At 39.5% G+C, this 22,911-nt stretch overlaps 1 protein-coding gene across 1 annotated transcript in view; it reads right to left on the reverse strand.

Annotated features, from left to right (window-relative positions):
* Nucleotides 1-22,911, reverse strand: part of SLC35D1 (solute carrier family 35 member D1) — a 47,560-nt gene that overhangs the window by 11,407 nt on the left and 13,242 nt on the right. The window contains exons 8-10 of the mRNA XM_081817084.1: nt 11,371-11,438; nt 10,180-10,258; nt 7,113-7,195 (exon numbers count right to left, since the gene is read on the reverse strand). Coding sequence (XP_081673210.1) covers nt 7,113-7,195; nt 10,180-10,258; nt 11,371-11,438 — 230 coding nt within the window. The remainder of the gene's footprint in view (nt 1-7,112; nt 7,196-10,179; nt 10,259-11,370; nt 11,439-22,911) is intronic.

A 22,911-nucleotide genomic window follows, 5' to 3' on the forward strand; every position in this document is an offset into this window, starting at 1 on the left:
AATGTGGGTGGACTCCCATCACAACTAAAAGGATAACGTATTTTATGTGTCTTCCACACCTGGAGGAGGTTCCTTCCAATGTCATAAGTCTCCTGCAAAACACCTCCAGACCCAGAGTTTCCACAGGACTGCCACAGGGTCAATCAGAGAAGTTTAGTGGCAGACTTAGGATAGACAACTCGAGTTCAAAAACTGAGAGCAAAAAAAAAAAAAAAAAAAAAGCCTGAGGTTGCAAAAGGTGAATTATAAATAACTTATGGAGGTACTGTAACAGAACACAGATTTTTTGCTATCTTCCATTTCAGTGCTCTTCTGTCAGAAATAATGATATAACCAACAGCTAGCCAACCTCCCTAGAGCCTGTTCAAAAGTCTAAGTCACTCTAGTGAGACAGATGCCAGTTATATAACTCTATAAATAGCCTAGTGGAGATTACATCAGCAGCGACTAACTGGTAACACAAAACATGTCCTCCTGCTTAGAGAACCACTAAACGAAGGAAAAGCTTATGTCCTTCAGGAGAAGTCTGGAACCAGAACAGAATCTACTAGGATGGAATTTTGCGGGAGGAGAAGCAGTCTGAAAACCGGAAGCAACTCCTCTTTCTAAGGAAATAGGCAAAGGAATCCAAAATGAGGGAACAGTAGATTCAGGTGCTGAGCAGAGCTGGCTAGACCAAAGTCCTCAGGAACCAACTTTGGAACTACTCCGAGCTGCACCATGTCCCATCCCAGAGACTGTGTAGACCATCGTGTGGCCTCAGAAGCTACCGTAAAATGAGTTTCATGACCCTAAAGGAGGCTGACTTAAGAGTATGTAACCAATATGATGGCATATCATAAAGGGATATGAAAATAAAATTAATCCATTCATCTCTCCACTATTTACTAGACGGTGGTTAAGAACGAAGACTTGGAAGGCAAATCATGGATGGAATACTTACCAGCTGAGTGCTATGTTACCAGCTTTTTAGCCTCTCTCTGTCAAACGGAATATTCCCAGCATCTATCTCATAGGGCTGCTACAGAGATTAAGTATGGAGTACTCAGGACAATGCCCAGTACAAATTCTTAAGGGGCACCTGGGTGGCTCAGTCGTTAAGCGTCTCAGCTCAGGTCATGATCCCAGGGTCCTGGGATCGAGCCCCGCATCGGTCTCCCTGCTCAGCAGGAAACCTACTTCTCCCTCTCCCACTGCCTGCTTCTCCCCCTGCTTGTGTTCCCTCTCTCTGACAAATAAATAAAATCTTAAAAAATACAGGTATTGGTTAATATTTTGTTACTATTACTAGCTGAATGCTTATTATGTGTCAGGTGCTGATAAATACTGGCACAACTGTAAATAAGACAAGTGATTTCTGCCCTCAAATAGCCAAGAATCTAAAATGGTGATGATACATAAACAGTTTACTAGGCTACGTTGTAATCAGTCAGTCATTTGCTGAATGAGGTGCATTAAGGAATGAGAACTTGGGACTCTGGAGTCCAACCCATCTGGGTTAAAATCCTTGTGACATGACTGACTTCTAATTGTGTAACATTGGCAGATCTAGAAGGGAATGCACCATGTCCCTCTAGAACATAATGCCTGGCATACAGGCACACGCTCAATGCATAACTTCAGAATTCACTCAACTACCTTAACCTCTCTAGGCTCAGCTTCCTAATTTATAAAATAGTGCTAATAAAAAAAGAGTGTTACAAAGAATTAGGCAATTCAACAGAAAGGATAGCATTCTCAATAGAAGGTACTGGAACTGGATATCTATATTAAAAACACACACACACACAATATAAAAAGAACTTTTCATCCCTATCTTACACAATATATAAAAATTAATCCAAAAATGGGCTATATACCTAATTTTAAATAAAACTGTAAAACTTCTAGAAGAACACATCAGAGAAAATCTTTGTAACCTTGGGTTACACTAAAGCACAACTCACAGAAGGAAAACTGATAAAAGTAGCCTTATAAATTGTGCTCTTCAAACGAGAGTAAGAAAATGAAAAGACAAGCTACAGACTGGGAAATAATACTTGTAAATCACATATCTGATAAAGGACTTGTATCCCCAATAAATAAAGAACTCTCAAAACTTAACAAAACAAAACAAAATTTAAGAAAACAAGGGGTGCTTGTCAGCTCAGTCAGTAGAGCATGTGATTCTTGATTTCGGAGTTATGAGTTTGAGCCCCGGGTTGGGTGTAGAGATTATTTAAAAATAAAATCTTCAAAAAAACAAAACAAAACAAAACTTAAAACACATAACCCAATTTTTAAAAAATGGGCAACATATTTGAACAGCCATTTTACCAAAGAATATATACAGATGGCAAATAAGCATGTGAAAAGATGTTCAACATCATGAATCATTATGGAAATTAAAAAACCACAATGAGGGGCGCCTGGGTGGCGCAGTCGGTTAACTTTTGACTCTTGGTTTCAGCTCAGAAAGTGAACTCAGGGTCGTGAGTTCAAGCCCTGCATAGGGATCCACGCTCAGCACACAGTCTGCCTAAGTTTTTCTCTCCCTCTGTCCACCGCCCCCACTCTTTCTCTCAAATAAATAAATCTTAAAAAAAAAATCCACAATGAGATACCACTATAGATCTATTAGAATGTCTAGAATTTAAAAAACAAGAACTGACAAAACCAAGGGCTGGGATGTGCAGCAACCATCACAGAGCATCATATGTGGCTGAGGGCTATGCGAAACAGTACAGACATTTTCGAAAAAAGCTTGGCAATTTCTTATGAAGTTAAACATACACTTAGCAGACAACCCAGAAATTCCACTCCCAGGTATTTACCCAAGTGAAATGAAAACTTATGTTCACAAACTTTTATGCAAGTGTTTCAACAGCTAATACAAAACAGCTAAAAACTAGAAACTACCCAAACGTCTTTCAATTGGTGAATGGATAAACAAACTGTGATATATCCATAACAGAATCTCAGAATGCAACATGAATCTCAAATGCAGTATGTTAAGTGAAGTAAGTCAGACCAAAAGCTACCATTCCATGACGTTCTGGACATTATATGGATAGAAAACAGGGGCTGAGCAGAGAGGGAGAGGTTCAATGCAAAGGGACATGGGAAGATTTTAGAGGCAATACAACTGTTTTATATCATGAACGTGGCGGTGGTAGTTACATGACTATATGCATTTGTCAAAACTCACAGAACTGTACATGAAAAGGGGCGAATCTGACTGTATTTAAATCATATTTTTTTTTATGGAAGGAAAAAAAGAATCACAGATGAAGATGAGCCCCAGAGATTCTAGGAATTCTAGCCTGGGCAGTTATGAGGATGATGATGTCATTATCTGGAAAGGCTACATTACTTAGGCCAAAGGCACAGGCCAAGTCCACCAACTGATCGAAGTACAGAAGCAGGCTCTTGTCACCACCCTTCGCTAATCATTTCCTACTCTTGCTTGTTCCTTTTTGGGTTTGGGTGAGCGCTCACTAAGTGGCTACTGGAAAAAGGCATTTAGAAGAGCTGAAGACAGCCAGGCTCTCAACAGAGCCCTACTGGAAAAAAAAAAAAAATGCCTCCTACCACAGAATCAATGCGGATGAAGCCTGAGTAGCTACCAGTGCAAGCGTCCTGCTTCTTGCACTTGAATCACAACAGAGAGAGGGCTATTTAAACTTTTCTTAAAACAACAAAGAAATGAGGCAGGGTATAGGGAAGCTAGATGTTATCTGGGTCTAATCACAGTATCTTTTTTTTTTTTTTTAAGTAGGCTCCACACCCAAGGTGGAGCCTAACATGGGGCCCAAACTCATGACCCTGAGATCAAGACCTGAGCTGAGGTCAAGAGTCAGATGCTTAACTGACTGAACCACCCAGGCACCCCTAATCATAGATTCTTTTAAGAATATGGTTTAATTAGTGATTTCCTTCAAAGTGTAGTCAGCCAAAGATGCACTGACACCATTTCTAATCAAAGTGAAATATGATAGCCACTTTAAGTTTGGTTTTTACATTAAAAAAAAAAAAGGAATGTCCACAACCTGTGAGTCTGCTTACCAACTAGTAAAGGAAGTCAAAAAATATAAGTAATAAAACCATAATTTTCATTTTAAAGAGAGAAAGTGAAAAAAATTAGATAATATATACTTTCCTCTACCAAAGCTGAAAAGCACACTGTAATGGAAATAGTATTCGAAAAGAAATTCACCTGGATTTTAATCCGAACTCTGCAACTAACTTGGCTGGTTAAGTACATCAATATTCTCCTCAGCCTTGTAATAAAAGAGAGTAAAGCAATAGGATATGTAAAATTTATTACAATAAAATGTGAAAGCAATTAGAAATTATTAAAAATACTACCTAGGGACAGAGTACCAACAACAGTCATTATCGTAATTATCACTACCAAGTAACTTTGCTAGCAAAACGGGACTGTTTAACCAGAACTAAAATGCACTACCTGACACAAAAAGAAATTCTATTCGAAGAATTTTCAAGATGTTGGATTTGGTATATGTTAGACCGACATATCTCATAACATTCCAACATACTCAGACACTTTAAAAGTTTTTTAAAATAGCCTGCAATGTGAAAAGATACCTAAAAGCTTTCTTATAAGAACTTTGTTATCTTGTAAGAGATTTGTACTGCAGAGATCTGAAAATGCAAACAGAAGCTTTTACTTCATTTTGGCTATACGGTTATTTATTTGAAGGGAACAAAAAGAAAATCAGGGCACCTCTGAGTCAGGTCTATATGGTGCCATAATGATTCTTTAATCCAAATTTTTAGAAGTGAATGAACAGAGGTCACATTCAAAGTCAAAACTGTTCCACCAGGTTGCTCCTTATATCCTAGCCCTTTCTCACAAATATTAATGAAAGAAACGATATTTACTCAGCACAGATGTCAAGCAGTAAATTAGGTACTTTATATTAGATTATTTCATTCTAACAACTCTAAAGAGATATCGATATTTTCATCCCCAACACACAAGAAAACTGAAGCTCAGAAAAGATAAACAACTCACACTCAAAGTCACATAGCAAGCAAGCATCAGAACTGCAACTCCAAACAAGGTATGAGACTGAACTACTCATCTTCCTTCTAAAATATGCGATCCTCGGGTACACATTACACCCACCACCCCCCAACTCCACCCCACAAATAACAAATGACTTTTCCTCTAAACTATACTTGCAAATAAATGTCAGGGAAGGGGCAACAATGAGTTATTAACCTATTACCAATATTAGTCTTGAATTCTCATACTGATCCATAAAGAAGGTAGAAGATGTATTATCATCACTCGTTTACCTCTGAAGCAATAAAAAGCCAGAGAGGTTATATAATTTGCTTCAAGTTAAAGAGCTGACACACCCATATTCTAGGTAGAGGGCTATTTTATAGTTTCCAAAGTGTTTTTTCACCAATCCATACAGAATTCATCAAACACTTTTTTTTAAAGATTTTATTTATTTGTCAGAGAGAGAGAGAGCACAAGCAGGGGGAGAAGCACAGGGAGAGGGAGAAGCAGGCTCCTGCCGAGCAGGGAGCCCGATGCAGGGCTCGATCCCAGAACCCTGGAATCATGACCTGAGCCAAAGGCAGACGCTTAACTGACTGAGCCACCGAGGTGCCCCTCATCAAACAAATACTTATTAAGCAATAGCTGGATTCATTCTAGGAGCTTGGGAAATAACAACACAGGCAGAGATCCCTGCCCCCATGGAACTTACATTCCAGCAAGAGAGACAGAAAATAGGCAATAAATATAAATAAGCAAATTATATAGTATATTAAAAGAGATTAAGAGCTCTAGAAAAGAGAAATAGAAAAGCAGAGTAAGAGGGTTTTGGCAGTATCAGAAGGGGGAGAGCAGGTTGCAATTTTAAATAAGGTTGTCAGGGTAGACTTCCCTGGGAAGGTAACATTTCAGCAAAAATTTAGAGGCATAAAGGAGTTAGCCATGCAAATGGAGAAGACTAGGCGGTAACCTAGGCAAGAGATATTGGTGGCTTAGATGTTGACGGGAGCAATGCAGAAGGTGACAAGTGACTCTTTTCTGGATCTACTTTGAAGGTAGAGCCAACAGAATTTGCTAATGCACTGGATACTGGGTAGAAGATTGAAGAGTCAAGGATGATTCCAGGATTGAACTGAGAGGCTAGAAGGATAGAGTCTGCAGCAACTGATATATATAGGTTGTGAGTGGAACACACTTGGGAGGAAATAAAAGTTCAGTTTTTGACATGTCAGCCAGAGAGGTCAAGTGAGCTGTTGATATATTAAGCTGGAATTCAAGATAGAGTTCTGGCCCAAAAACAAATCTGAGAATTTTTAAGCATACATACAGTATTTAAAACCATGCCGGGCTCCCTGCTCCTTGGGAGCCTGCTTCTCCCTCTGTTTCTCTCTCTCTCTATCATGAATAAATAAATAAAATCTTTAAAAAAAAAAAAAGGGCGCCTGGGTGGCTCAGATGGTTAACCGTCTGCCTTCGGCTCAGGTCATGATCCCAGGGTCCTGGAATCGAGTACCGCATCGGGCTCCCTGCTCCTTGGGAGCCTGCTTCTCCCTCTGTTTCTCTCTCTCTGTCTATCATGAATAAATAAATAAAATCTTTAAAAAAAAATAATAAATAAATAAATAAATAAATAAAAATAAAACCATGCAATTCATTCTGGAACTAAAAAGGATCTTTCATACAATTTACCCTCATCACTGATAAAGTCTGGACGAAAGCAATCCAGTGGTATGTCCAAGGTCAGACACGTATAAAGCAATTCTAACAGAGCTGCTCTTCTTTAGCCCTGAGTTTTCTTGAGAACACTGTACTGCCACCTAGCATAATGAGTAGAAGACCGTTCTTTGAAGGCCAATAAGTAAAAAGGGCTTAACTTCCAGAAAAGATTCCCTAAATACCGTGTATAAATACGGAACCATCTTATCTCCATTTCTTAAAAAGCATTATGTGAAGACATTAGATATATAATACACTGTAGGTACTCAATAATTGTTTAATAAATGAGCAAATTTTCAATTAAATAGCCCCTTACTGTGACACTATTTAAGTATCCAAATCCCACTTGTCAAAGTGGTTACATTTAAATATTTTTACTTACCTGATATTTAAGCCAATGAAGTTTGTCCATGTGAAAATATAATCTCCACCAAAGACCATTCCAATATAAGTTATTAATATATTCTACAAAGAAAAACGGCAAGATGCTGTAACATAGGTTTAACTGAGCTTTTTCAATATTCATATAAACTTATCCACAGAATGGCCCAAATACCTATCCTTAAAATACAAAATCAAATAAACGGACAATAACAAAAACCCACCAATCCTAAAATGAGTATAGTATGAAATAAGAAATAAAAAATGGCATTAACTTCTTCTCAATCTATCCCTCCAAAAGCTAAATGCACTCACTGACAATTATCACCAGATAATCAACTTCCCGTGCCCCATGACATGGGCTAACGCTGTAAATCTAGACAGAGAAACACTGTTGTCACTAGGGGTAGAAAACAGTCATGTGCGTTTGGCAATCAGAAAAGAATGCTTTTCCTCCCACTGAGGTAACTGTTGACCTGTGAGGGTAAAGTGAAGAAGGAAAACCTCACGTGTAAGCATCTCTCCCTCTTCTTTAGAAAGGAAAAAGGGGATGACAGGGCATTTACCAACATGAACACGGTTTTTGAGGTATCTTCTCTGGTATCTTAAAAAAATACATGAAAAGTCATCTCAAAGTCCCATACTTAAAATTACCTCTCCTGACTCCCTTAAACTCCCAGGTTTGTAAACATCTGCTTATCTGGCTCCCTTTTAATTATCTGCAGGCCACAGAGGTGAAATAAACTTTCCCGAAGTTCAAGCTACTCTTCAGTTCTTCCCTAACCTCCTCTCTCTCACATTCAGAAGGCACCGCCTGCCTCTCCACTGTGACAGCTGTCGGGAATGGGAAATGTCACAAATTTTTAGAACCTGGGATCGCCTAGATCGGGTCTACGAAGCAGAAGTAAAGTGCCACAGTGTTTTTGAAAAGCCAAAAAGAAACTTCAAATTTATAATGGGAGTGCCCTTTGGGAGAGCATTCGAAATTATGTCAGCCTCTTCTAGGTCTAAGGATGGAGACAGAAAGTTACCTCAGAACAGATTTTCTTAGTGTTTTGAGGGGAAAGAGCAAAATTAAATACCATGCAACAGTAAACAAGGTCAGTAGGCGACTTGGGAAAATGTGTAACAGGATCGGCTTAGAACACAGAGCTCCAGAGAGATGGCAGGTTAATCTGCATAAAGCGCCCAGGAGCTACAGAAAGGGAAGGGACTGAGAACCCAAACCCTGCTGCTCAAAATCAATTAGGACAAGACAGCGACGCCCCCAAGCAGAATTCATCAGCAAGCGCAGAAGAGAAGATGCTAGTACCTCAAAACTCAGACTGCAATTCTCAAATGTTAGCGTACCTTGTTAAAAATGATGGTTTCCAGGCTCTACTTCAGAGATTCTGATTCAGTGTATAAGAGGTGGGCATAGGCACTTCCATTTTTAATTAAGTATCCTCAGTAATTTTCCCACCATGCTTCAGAGAAACAAGAACCAGGGATAGCCCCTTGGGGAACAATGACTGAGCTAAAAGGGTTGTATCTGAGAGGCTAATGAAAGAAGCTCCACGGTGGACCATGAGACTCTGAACCAGCAAGGGCATCGGCGTACTCCCCTCTGTCTGAAGACGTAAGAAAACCTTCGAGAGCAATACCACAACACAGTGAGAAGCAACAGCAGCTGTAAATCAATCTAGTTTTTTTCCTTCTCTCTAGAGTTTGGATGTAAAACTGATCCCTTTGGACAAAGTCCATAGGGCTCTGTGGGGAGGAGGAAATATCAAAAGTACTAGACCTTCTTTAATAAGACCATGATTATATTTGTACCCCATGCTGATAAATACAAAGAAAGTACCCTACAAAATCTTAAGCAAATAGGTTATTAAAATTAAACACTGGCTTTCAGGCAGTATCCATTTTGGCAAAAACATGGTAACAACTGGCCTGTCTCTCATGTTCTTGCTCTTCTTATTCTGAAGATACAAGCCATTCACTTTGCTCTTGAAAAGGGCATTTACTTTACAAAATCAAAACAGAGCTGAGAGCTAATTTGAGGGGCTAAAATTATCTTAGCAAGCCCAGGCCTGAACGTAGATTAACTGCCTCTAGCTTTCATGGGAATTCACACAACTAACTGGTTCTAGCTTAATTCAGAATTCTATTTACACCAAACACTCTAATTCCATGATCTGAAGTCACAGACCTGAAATTTTAACCCAAATCTAGTTTCTAAAGTGAGGGCAGGTGGACACCACTCCATGGGGGTGCAAAGGGAAACATAGCAGGGCAGTAAAACTTTATTCTGCAATCCCTTCCCTCACTATTGACAAATGGGGAATCAGAAAGGAAGTCCCAAGGGCAAGCACTCCATTTCCCAAATGATCAAGGACCTACCTCTCTCTCTTTTTTAGAAAGCAAGCCTACCCTAATTCATTTGGAAATCAGGCATGCCGTGGCCTCTTGGATCTTAAAGCACTAGAAACTCAAAGTCAGATGAAAGAGGCCTCAGGCTACAAGCCACTAACTTCAGCTCAATATTTAAGTCAACTTTGGCTCCCCTGGCTGAAGACAAATGAGCCTCCCCTCAAATAAAATGGATCAGGAGGAAATGACATCACTGGAAATGTCAGACACAGCTTTTAAAAGTAGGCCATTTAAGGTTTGGCTCATGCACTGGAAAACTCCCTTGATTAACTTCTGGCAGGCCTCCTTTCCCTACAACAGCCAGAACTCAGGAAGGCAGAGAACAGAACAGTTTTCACTGGCGATTAAAGGGACAGGCCTATCACTCCCAAGTTAGTCACCTACCCTGTCTGAAACAAGCCTAATTCCTCTTCCCCTACTCTAAGGTAACCCATTCTCCTTTTCCCATATTCCCCAAAGCCTAGCTGCCTGAAAGCAGAGATTACGCCCTCCCTGAGTTCTTAAAGATCGTTTGAGAAACCAGCACCACAACCCATCAAACCAAGACAATCTGTGAGGAAAGAAGGATGATGGGGTTTTAGGCCACAGCAAGATTTAGAGCAACAATTTTTAAATAAAGTAGGTACCCAAAAGATAACAGTATTTTTTCAACTCACTTTAATACAGCCGACTATTGTAGTTGTAAGAGCAGAATTGTACTGCGTGCAGAGTACTGTGGTGTACATCAAGATAAACCTGGAACAAAGAAGGAAGAGGTGTAAGAGCCAGTTGCTTACTTTATAGCAATCTTTAGCCAAAAGAAACAGTGTTGGCCATGCTAGCACATTGTAGTCACTGACTATGAGCTTTCCCTATCTCACCCCTGCTTGTACTGCAGCTTTAGATTTTTTTAAAATTTCATTAAAGAGAAACACATGTCCAATTACTGACCAGGTGTTTTCCCCAGCTACCCTCACCAAAACCTTGAAACCACCATTCCTAATCATAGGTACTCTTCTTAGATCATATTCCCACTAATTCACCTAACGCAGATAGAAAGCTGAGCTCACAGACCACGGCTCAGGTGTGCACCTCCCATGAGGTCAATGTGACCTCTGGACAGGAGGCAAGAGAGATTCTTAAAGATGGAAGAAACCCAAATTAGCACTACTGTAAGAAGGGATATAGGTTCACTTAACAAGTAAGTGGCAGCAGTTGGAATGGGCAGATTTACAACGAGGCTTCTGAGCCTGACTCAGTACCAAGGCACCATGGTAATTTTATTTTGAAGCACTTCCTCACTGGGCACCTAGCCTGTGCCAGATCTAGTCATAAACACCAACCAAACTGACCGGCTCCGGAAAATAATTCCTCAGGGAAACACAAAAGCGAAGAGAAGAGGCACATTAGCAGATACCTCTTGCCTTCCACATATACTCTTCTAAGAGGAAGACAATCTGGTAGAGAGAGTCAGCCCCACATTCAAAGGCCACCACTGCGGACTGCGCAAACTTAGACAGCTGACTTGAGTTCTGGGCCTGCTTCCTCATAGGTAAGAGGACAAAAATATGTGTCAAATGGTCAATGTAATAAAAGAATGCATTCTGAAATATAATGGTGCTTATCACATTCCAGGTTATTGGGTAAATAGTTACTTGTCTCCATCCTTCCAAAGATGACTTTGGAATTAGTTTAGTAGCCCTAAGGGCACATTCCCAAGGGCTGTGAAACCACCTGAATCTGGAAGTTTAATTACCCTATACTGATATACTCAAGAGACTGAACAGGATACTTAGAAATGAAGCAAAAGGACCCCAGAACAAACTTCTCTAGGAAAACAGTCTGCTAATAAGGCAACAAAGGCTTACCCCATCACACAAGAGAGGGTGAACTGCAGAAGAAAGAGGGTGTCAGCCCAGCCTTCAAAATCCATTGCCTGTAATACACAAGAAAGTATCTGATTTTAGAGCAAGCCCTCAAAATCAGCTGTTCTATTCTTCCATCAAAATCCTGGGTACTCACTCCCACCACACATACACATATATACACTTCCCTGCATCGCTCACAGGACAGAGAGTGATGTTTAAGAATTTGATACATATGGAGCTGAACCCAAAAAGCAGTTTCAGAAGGTTTTCTCCTTTCTAAAATGTAATGTGGGGAAGATTTTGTACTTCTCCCTATCGGTACAAAGAAACTGATATTTGCTGGAAAGCAGAAGCCGTATCTGGCTCATCTCAGCAGTTCTCCCAGATGGCTAGTATTAAAAGCTTTCTCAAACATTAAAACATACTTCTTCCCTGTAACATGTGAAAGCTCAAGTGCACCCTTAGTTACACAAATTCAGCTGAGGTCTATCTATCCAGGGAGAATTACTATTTTGAAACAGTTGATAGTAAAAGCAAGGTTTTATTGCTGTTTTAAGACAAAAAGCGAAGGGGGCGCCTGGGTGGCTCAGTTGGTTAAGCGACTGCCTTCGGCTCAGGTCATGATCCTGGAGTCCCTGGATCGAGTCCCGCATCGGGCTCCCTGCTCGGCAGGGAGTCTGCTTCTCCCTCTGACCCTCTCATGCTCTATCTCATTCTCTGTCTCAAATAAATAAATAAAATCTTTAAAAAAAAAAAAAAGACAAAAAGCGAAGGAAGAGAAAAGGTGCATCGATCACCTCATCTCTCATCTAAGAGGGAGGGTTTCTTGATCTCAGGTACATATTTTCTCTTGTAATATCAGTTTAAGCAAATATGAGAAACATTCCACCTTTTATCTTTCTGCCAACCTATCCAGCTTCAGTTCTTGCCACTTCAACATAAACCTCACAGCTGCCAGGCCCCAGCAATATGAGGCTCTTTACCGTTTGTAAAATACAACATGCAGTTTCACACCCACATGCCTTTGCTTGGAATGCCCTTCTCCTCAACATTCTTCTGACTCCTGTTCACTGATCAGACTAAAACTCAAGCAGCCACTATGTGGGGCCTCCCCTAGTAAGAACTCCCCTCTCTGGGCCTCAGAAGTACTTCTCTCTGGGACTCTCATCTCTCTGAGTGGCAAGTCTTTCTACACCGTGTCTACCACCAGTGAGCTCCCTGCAGGGAAGACCCAACATCCATCTAGCTAAGCAAATTCCTAACACAGCACTTGGCAAACAGTAGACGTTCAATTTGTTTATGGTTCTTTCTTTGTTGAGGCATAATATGTAAAAATTAAAATCAATCACTTTTAAGTGTATAATTCAGTGAGTCTTGACAGATGTAACCACCATTACTTTTTCCCTCCTAATCTATATGACTTTTAGTCTCTTGTTTTTACCTTACTGCATAATGACATCCTCTGGTATAATGTTGAATAGAACATTATAGGAGAGCAGCTATTCTCCCCGTATTCTCAATCTCAGTGAAAAGGTATTCAGTCTTTCACCATTAAGTATGTTAGCAATAGATTTTTTTTTTTTCTTTTTGGTAAAGGTCCTTTATTAGGTTGAGAAATTTTCCTTCTATTCCTGGTTTGCTGAAAATTTTAAACTCATGAATGGGTATCATATTTTATTAAATACATGTTCTCCATTTTTTGACATGGTTCTTCTATTTCTTATTAATTCATACTAATATGGGAAATTACACTGATTTTCAAATGTTAAACTAACCGTAATTCCTGAGATAAACATAATTTGGTCATATAGTGCCCTTTTTATATATTGCAGGCTTTCTTTTTTTTTTTTAACTGTAATTTCCACCCCCTGCCCTTGAAATTTTTTGTCAACTATCGGTACAGGGTATGCTGGCCTCTTAAGGTCAATTGGGAAGTATTCTCTCCTTTTCTATATTCTGAAAGAATTTATGTAGATTGGCATTATTTCTTCCTTAAACAGCTTGTAGAATTATCCAGTAAAGTGATCAAGGCCTGGAGTTTTCCTTTTGAGAAGATTTTTAACTAAAAGTCAATTTATTTAATAGAGATAGCACTAAATAGTCAAATTGATTAGGGCTAATTATTTAAGTAGAACTATTTAATATTTATTAGAATGTGGCTATTCATGCTATTTTTTTTTTTTTTAAGATTTTATTTATTTGACAGAGGGAGACACAGTGAGAGAGGGAACACAAGCAGGGGGAGTGGGAGGAGAAGCAGGCTTCCTGCTGAGCAGGGAGCCCAATGTGGGGCTCGATCCCAAAACCCTGGGATCAAGACCTGAGCTGAAGGCAGATGCTTACCAACTGAGCCACCCAGGCGCCCCTATCTATTTCTTCTTGAGTGGGCTTTGGTAGTTTCCCTTTTTCAAGAATTTGTCCATTTCATGGACATAGTTTTTCAGTTTATGGCATAATGTTCATAATAATCTATTATCCTTTTAGTAAATGCAAGCTCTGTAAGGATACCACTCTTTCATTCCTAATACTGATAATTTGTGCATTCTCACTTTTTGTCCCTATCAATTGGCAATGGTTGAGCAATTTTATTGATATTTTATTGACCTCCAGGTTTTAGGTTCATTGCTTTTTCTCTATTGCTTTTCTGTTTTTATTTCATTGATTTCCGCTCTTACCTTCCTCATGTTTCCTTTGGGTTTAACTTGCTCTTACTTTTTCTAGTTTCTTAAGGGAAAGGCTTAGGTCACTGATTTTAGATCTTCTTTTCTAATGTATGCATTTAATTAAGCTATGGATTTCCCTCTAAGCACTCCTTTAGCAGCATCATTTTGCTATGTTGTGTTTTGATTTTCATTCAGGTCTAAATGATTTCTAATTTTCTTCACGATTTTTTCTTTGATCCAGGTGTTATTTAGAGGTATGTTTATTTCCAAAGATTTGAAGGTTTTTCCATATATCTTTATGTTATTAATTTCTAGTTTAATTCAGTTCTGGCCAGGGAACATACTTCCTATGATTTCAATTATTTTAAACTATTAACACTTGTTTTATGGCCCAGAATATAGTTTATCTTGGTAAATGTCCCATGTGCACTTGAAAAGAGTGTTTATTTTGTTGTTGAGTGGAGTGTTCTATAAATGTCCATTAGGTCAAATTGGCTGATGGTGTTCAAGTGTTCTACAGCCTTAATGGCTTTCAGCTTAGTTGTTTTATCAATTACTGAAAGAGGAATGTTAAAATAGCCAACTGTAACTGCCAATAATGTACTTAACCTTTCTGTTTTATCAGTTTCTGCTTCATATATTTTGAGGCTTTCTCATTAAGTACATATATATTCAGGATTGTTATGCCTACTTGATAGAACTCTTTCAGCATTATGAAATGTTCCTCCTTATGGTATAGTTTGTTTAATATAACTTACGGTTTGTTGAATTTCTTGTATGTGTGGATTTAGTTTTCATCAAATTTGGAAAAAAATCTGCCATTAATTCTTCAAAAATCTTTCCTACCCCCGCCCCCTTCTTCAGGATAATAGTTACACGTATGTTAGATCTCTTGATACCATCCCACATGTTACTAGTAATCTGTTCATTTGTTTTCCAGTCTCTTTTTCTCCATGTGCTTCATCTTGGATAGTTTCTATTGCTATTTCTTTAATCCACTGATCTTTTCTTCTGCAGTGTCTAATCTGCTGTTTAATACCATCTGCTTTATTCTTCAATTCAGATTATTATATTTTTCATCCCTAAAAGTTAATTTGGGTCTTTTTTACATCCTTTTCTCTTCTCATCCTTTCTCTCTCCACAATCCTTTACTACCTATTGTCCAATGTCTGAAAACCATTTTTCATATATATTTGGTATTCTAGTAGGTTAAGGCAGGAAGGTAAATCCTATCCCTGCTATTCCATCATGGCTAAAAGCCAAAGACCAAATTCAATTATTGACTTGAATTATAAACCTATCTCAAATGATGCTTCCACTAGGAAGCTTTGCACAAAAACCCACATTCACATTAGGCTCTTTCCTGCCAAACTGTCCAAAACACTAAGTGCTACTTTTATCACTGACACTGCATGTATGTGACGAAGTACATGTATGTATGTGACTCTCTGTATCTGTATGTACGTGGTCAGTGATCTATCCAGACACGGTGAATGCCTTCAGGGTTTATCTCCCTGACCACAGTGCTTAACAAAGTGACAGCAAACAGAAAGTGTTCCATAACTCTTTGTTAGAGAATGAAGGATAAAGAATAAAGAATGTTATGCTCTTTCATACCTGTAAACATGGTATGATGAGAAACCATTAAAGCACAATAAAACACAGGCCTAGAACTCAGGAGACCAGCCTCTATCAGCAAGAATATAAATTCCTTGAGAGCAGGAGCAATGTCAAATGTCACTTCTGCCTAGCTCCAAGTATTTGTAAGTGTTAGGCACAAATAGCTGAGGTGAATTAAATATCCACACTCCCTGGTTTAGCATCATTTTCTACAGGCAGATGAGGTGAACTTTACTTTTTAATACACCCACATACCTACCTGTATATGCTACTAAATACATTTCAAGTTTCATACTAAATCTATATAATTTTATATAGATTTATATAATTTTAAATTTTCTTAAAATGGTAAAAGTCATTTTACTGGCATACAACTCATTAGTTTTTGCACTGAATTTATTTTTTCTTTCTTTAAAGAGAAAAGGCATAACACAGCAAACCAGCAGGTGGGCACAAGAAGAGGTATCTTTGAGAGGGTTGCCGGCACCCAGCAGGAAAAGCCATGATACCTAAACAAGCAGCACACCGGGATTCAGAAGCGCAGTATCTTGCACCAGCTCACCACTGTTTCATTATACCAGCCTTAGCTTCTGTGAGGGAGGTTAAACTGGGTGCCTGTTAGTGTTAGATCAGCTTCAAAAGGAGATACCTTACTTCACTCAAGCTGAAACACATAAAAGAAATCTCAGGCCTAAGAACCTTCCTCAACTCTAAATTATCCTCCTTTCCAAGATAAGCTACTCTTTTACCCTAAAGTCACTAAGAGAATAAAGCTGGTGTGATGGACCATAAGAATTCACTGAACCTTAGTTTCTGCATACATAAGAGGAATAATAAGGCCCATCCTACAGAGTTGTTATCAGAATTAAAGACAATATGGATATAATGCCTGACATGAAGAAGGTCCTTCCAGTTCAGTAAGTGATGTCAGTTATTATGTGTAAACATCACTTCTAATTCTTTTTTCTATCAGTGACCTAGGAGTGGAAAGAAATCAGTTATTTGGCAAAGGCCTCAAATAAACCTCTCTTTACACCTGAGCTCCTTTCCTGCCTTAGCTCTAAATATCTCCTCTGCTGTCATGGTACATTTTGACATCTAAGTCCCCAGTCATGTGTCAGGCTCCACAGATGGCCTGGGGGCACTATGCTGAAGAGAGTTTAGTCAGGTTTGCTAATAAACGAAGGAATGAACTATGACTACCTTTATATTTGTGGAATGCTCTGTAGTTTGCAAAATGCTTCTGTATACATCATGTCATTTGATCCCCATGACAGCCCTGTGAGGTAGATAGGCCAGGCCTTCTTATCCCCAGAAGACAAGTGACTTACTTTAGATAACACAGTTAATACATGGTAGTCCTGAGTCTATATACTCCAAGCCTAAGGCTCTCTACACTGAGCATTAAATTTTATTTAGAAAAATGCCCCAAATATATGCTGCACAGTCAGTCCCCTTTGGGAACACAATAACTGTATCTGTAGAATACTAAAATAAATCCCACGAACATGATTCCAATTACAAATAATTCAAAAATAGAAAAACAATTCTCATGGGATTATTTTCCTTTCCTAAATCCTAAGCCTGTTTCTGGAGAAAGCCAGTCTGGCAAAAGCAGCCTATTGCACTCCTCTGCTTTGTCACAGGAATGGACCTCTGGCTGCAAGAGAACAAGCAGCACCCATTTGCAAGCAGAGTTTGACCCAAACAGTACTATTCAGTCCAGTGGAATCTACTCTATCATAAAGATGGCATAAAAAAACAATCAAAGCTACTGCTTATTAAGAGCCTATTATGTCCTAGGCTCTGAAATGTTAGGTAACTTTCCTAAAATTATCCAGCTACTACGTGTCTGCTCAGCTCTATAACCCATCATCTTTCTATTATTTTTTTCTCCTAGATAGCTTCACATGGCTATTGTCGTTGCATCACGGAGTCAAAAAGTGGGTGTTTGAATTCTAAATCTGCCATTAACTTTCTGTGAGTCCATGATAAAGTCGCTTAACCTCTCTAAGCCTCTGCCTAAATTACAAATATAGACAACAGTCTGCTCCAACTGCCTCTTGTGAGAAATCAATGGAGAGAACGAAATGCAAGCACTTTACACAAAATTCACATACAGAAGAGATTATTATTCACTTAAACTTCCATCACTGTTATCTCTCAGTGACAGATTTGCATGCAAATTTTTCTCTTCCCTAAGAGGGAAAACAGAGGGCACAGTGAACATTTATTTTGTTAATCAGGAGGGGGGAAAAAACATTTAAAGCCAAACTTCTGCCTCTAGAGAAAGCTAATAAAAGAGCCACTGTGAAGAGAAGGACCTGCTTGGTCATTCTGTGTGACACAGAACTAGGTGGGCTCCCTGCCACAAGGCCTGCAATCCTCAATCTTGGCTGAGTGGTAGCTGTGATTACAGACTGCACATACAAAGATGTTTAGGCTTTCTGTTTTGAACAAAGTCTCTGGTTCCAAAGGTGCTAGTGGTGTAAGGTAATACCACAAGCCAATACACACCACAGACATGAAAAGAATGTGGCATAATCAATGGGCAAATAAATGGGTTATATGGATCTACCACTTCCTAAAACTAGGCATTTGGTTTGAATGAGACTTTCAGTTAATAAAAATATTTGAAAGAAAAAAAAGTTAAATTAAAAAAAATGTGTTCTCTAGTTGCTTAGGTTAAGGAAATTAAGAAAGGGAGTATCTGAGTAAGATTAGGCACTAACAGCACATAATCAACAACATAATCAATAAAATCTAATCGAGGGATACAGATTTTATCTTATACCAGCTCTAATCAACTGACTCGGCTGTCTGAACCATTACCTTAGTGAACAGTGTGAGGCTATGTCTAGGCTTAGCAAGGCAGTGCTGGGACTACGCGGCAATGTCTACAATGAGCACAGGGTAACGTAAGCACCAATTCATCACCCCTGATCTAGCAAGCGTGGAATAATTTCAGGGTACACTTGAGTCTTAGATGTAACATTCTCACTCCCAAGAAAATGTGCTAAGCCGAGAGTCACCAACTTAATTGAGATTTGCAATAAAATCCAAAGCACGCATATTTTGTTTACACACTTTAATACCTCACAAGTTTTGATACCTGTTTACTATGAAGTCTAAAAATTAACAAATCACTTAGCCTTTAAACTTCATGGTAAAGAAGAAAAAGTGGATGAATGACAGCATTCTATTTGGAAAATTCTTTTCCCAAAACACTACTGAGAAAAAAATTAAAACCTTATCCTAGAAAGTAAACTGCTAGGAAACTTCCTAAGGCAGAAGATAATGTCAGTGGGGCAAACGGCTTCCATGGTTCCCTGCCTACCATGGCACAATCAGACGAGTTCTAGGAGCCAGGGGTCCTGGGTTACCTGCCCTACCCTCTGCACTACCAGAACTACCGGCCACCAATCTGCTCTGCCTCCTCCCGCTGCCTCCACCATCTCGTCTCGCTAGGCTCTGCCACCCGTGTAAAATCTATATATCGCGGCAAAACCACACACTCCAGCTTATTAATAGGGCCATTTCCTTTTATTAGTGAAAAAGGCCTATTCTCAAAGGTAAGAATGGCTAAACACATTACCTTGCCAGTCAAACAACATATAGGGCAAAGAGAAAGCCATTCCTCACTGAAGAGTAACTGATGCAACCCAACTGTTTCACGTATGAGGACACCAACACCCAGAAAGCAGAAGGGACCGGTCTACGTGCAAAGAGTAACTCAGGGTTTGAGAATCAGTCTGTACGGTCTCCAGAGTGACCCAGAAAAGATTAATAACTCTGGACAGGCTAAACCCACAGCCTAAAATTCTTCATTATTTAGTCAGCAATGCTTAGTAAGAGACCCCTCCACGTAGCCCATCCACGCAGCAACTTTTCCTATAAAACTCGTCTGAGCCATGTAATTGAAGCAGTGATATAATGGAGACATTATACAATGTACCAGCGACTACAGCACTGGCCTTGTGAGATCTACAGCAAGGGGTCTGTTCCTCCATCCCTACGTGAGAACACCTAGCAGGGTAGGCTGTCAGAAAGCCAGGTTCCAGTTCCTGTGACTGTGAATCACTGGCTTTGTGCCGCACACATTCCCTTTTGGAGGCAACAACTGACAAGTTTAAACACAGTCTGTAGTAAGTGACACTCTGAAGAGCCACTCGTCAACTGATGCTTGACCTACCTTTATGCTAACTAGATGTCTTTTATGAACACTGAGCTGGCTTTTAAAGACACCGTTTTTTAAGCAAGAGAATGTTTTAAAATTAGAAGACAGGTTTTAAAAAAACTAAATGTTGTCTATATTGGTTCGCTGGTTTCTGGTAAAGCCAGGACTTTGAGAACGTCTTTAAAAAATTGCACATACACACACTCACATACACAGGTTTGGCTTCTCAGACAGCTTTGCCAAGGACTTGCATTATGTGCTCACTGGGATAAGTTGTTCAATTGGATCCTGCCTTTCAATGTCTATGGTAATTTAGTTTTTTTCCTTCCTTGGCCTTCAATTCTTGCTTAAAGACTGTGTCAGCCCCATCAACTGCTCTGTAGAACCCCTGCCTCCCTGGGAAGCTGACCTTTCAAAGCCCTCTTACTGGATTCCTGTCCTAACACAGGAAACTTTCCTCTCCTCTGCCTTCTAAAGTTAACAGTGAGATTTTGAGAAAAACAACTGGGACCTGATTTTGCTTCAATGTGCATCCTGGGTCAAGAGTGTGCAACTCTGAATAATGAGAATAAATTAATTTGTCCCGCCACCCCCAGTTATTTTAAACTGGGATTCATCATAGGATAGTCATTATTTATAGAAAAACTTTATCCTTCTCTTACTGTTCCTTTTATAAAATGTAATTTAAAATACATTTACATGGCTCTACAATCAAAAAAATATAAAAAGGTAAGTAGTGAGAAGTCTCCCTCCCATTCCTGTTCTATACTTACTCTGTTCTCACACACACGCTAACACACTAATTGGTGGTTACTTTATTCGTTTCGTGTATATTCTTCCAGAGTTTCTTTACTAAATAAGCAAATAAAATGTATATGTATATATAGTCTTATATTTCCCTTTCTATTTTATTCAAAATGTAGCATACCATATGCAATTTTACACCGTGCTTTAACATTTTATCTTGCTGATCCTTTCATATAATACATACAGAGCTTCCATGCAAAATGGCTCTGGGTCAAGAAAGCCAGGAGTCCAACAGATGAGAGCAAGTCCATACACACTGGTATTCAGGAGACAGGGAGCAGCCAGGCTCACACCAACCATCAAAACAGAAACAGCCTCGTCTCCACACTGGCATGCTTTCTGCTCCTAGAAATTCTGTCTCAGCCCAGGAAAGGGCCCTACCTAGAAAACTAACCAAATCAGGTGATACAACCTACTCAGTTCACACATGATGAAGCAGGGTTGGGGAGAAGAAGGGATTTGTCCAAAATCAGACAACGGTCAAGGACGAACTGGATGTTACTCGTTGCTTCATCCAACTGGATGTTGCTTCTGCACTCTGCCCCCAATTTTTCCATTGTACCTCTTATGTCATGAACTTTTAGGGACTCATCATCTCTGCAGAGTAAACTTCAAATTCCTGTATCTAGCACTTGTCCCAACTTAGAAGGAAGCAGGGGATGATGTGTGTGTGGGGGGGGGTAGTGAGAGTAGGAAACCAGGGTTCTAGTGCTGAGCCCTCTCTGGGCCCCGACTTCCCCAACTGTGACAGAAGAGACTTGAACCAGATGCTCCGTAAGGTCTCTTCGAAGGTCTCCAATGTCTTTGACAGCCACCCTTTATGCATACTGAAGAGGCTGGTCCCCAGGGCTAGGCCTGTGCTCATGATATTAGTTCCACCTAGAATGTACCTTTTGTTTTTCCTCCTCCACATCCTTCAAGGCACCTTGATGTTCCTGGTATTCATCTACTCAGAAAATGCTCCTTGTGAAGAAGCTAAGCACTCCCACCTCAGCATTTAGAACCTGCTCTTCCCTCCAACTAGAGGACTCCTTCCAAAGAGCCACACAAACTCGTCTCAGTCTCAGTTCAATGCCTGTTCAAATGAAACTGATGAAGATGCTTTCTCTTAACCACCTTATCCCAAGCAGCACCTCCCAGTCACTCTCCACCTTGTTCTAGCTCTCCTCGTAGTTCTTATGATACAATTTATGTTTAGTTGATCTCACCCATTGGATTGCAAGCTCCTTTAAACAAGGACATGTCTTTTTTTTTTTTTAAATTTAGAACAGCACCTGAGTAAAGCACTCAGTACCCTCAGTAAATATTTGTTGAACAAAAGAAATATAATTATTTGTAAAAGATTAAGTACCAACAAGACCAAGCTGCAGAAACTGCACTTTACTACTCTGATGGCATTTCTCACATTCAGTAGCTTGTTCTGTAAGAAAGCTCCGCATGGAATTCCCAAACAGGGGTAAAAATATAAGTCAGCGAGGCTGCGAATGGCTCTGAGAGTCGTAGTCAGGCAAACAGTAAGAGATCTCTCTGGAGTCCGACTGATTCTAGTTCTGCTCTGCCACTGTGGAACCTTAATCATGTCCTTACCCTCTACAAATCAAATAGCAACCTACCTCACAGGTAATACAATGAGGATAAGGGAAAATGATTTATGTGGAAGCATCCTGTCAGGTACAAGGCATCATACCTTATAAGTAAAATCTTCCTAAAGGCCAGAAGTAGCCTCAAATTGTTAATATGGGAACCAGCTTTATTTAATGATAAACTGTCCCACAAAAAAAGTGTCCATTCTTAAAAAAAATACACACACATGCACATCTACTTATACACATATGTGTCTTAAAGGAAAAGCACAAGTTTAAAGGATACATACTGAAAATGAACCCGATTTACTAGAAAACTCTTACGCAAAATCCTGCCATATACCCCCTCTGTAATATGAAACCCTTTTTGCCAAGACTTCAGACAGACGGCCTACTGACTACTATGAAGCTGATCTTCCAGTATTACAGAATACCATGAGCCTCTTTGATGTGTCAGGTCATCTGTGGCTTCCACACATTGCTTCTGTGCTGGGTAATAAAAGCAAACCAATCAACTACTTAAGTTGTATCTCTAACAACTCCCAGCACGGGTTAGCATTACTTGTTGCATTTGGTGGAAAAGAAAACCAAGCCCTGTCTCTTCTAAAAAGCCAATCTTGATATTCAACCCACACCAATTTCTTCCTAACCTAAACATTTATTGTACTGACTGATGAGCATGCACTTTGGT

This window comes from Leptonychotes weddellii, chromosome 4, assembly GCF_054177405.1.
Source record: "Leptonychotes weddellii isolate Sample4059 chromosome 4, ASM5417740v2, whole genome shotgun sequence".
NCBI classification, from domain to species: Eukaryota; Metazoa; Chordata; class Mammalia; order Carnivora; family Phocidae; genus Leptonychotes; species Leptonychotes weddellii.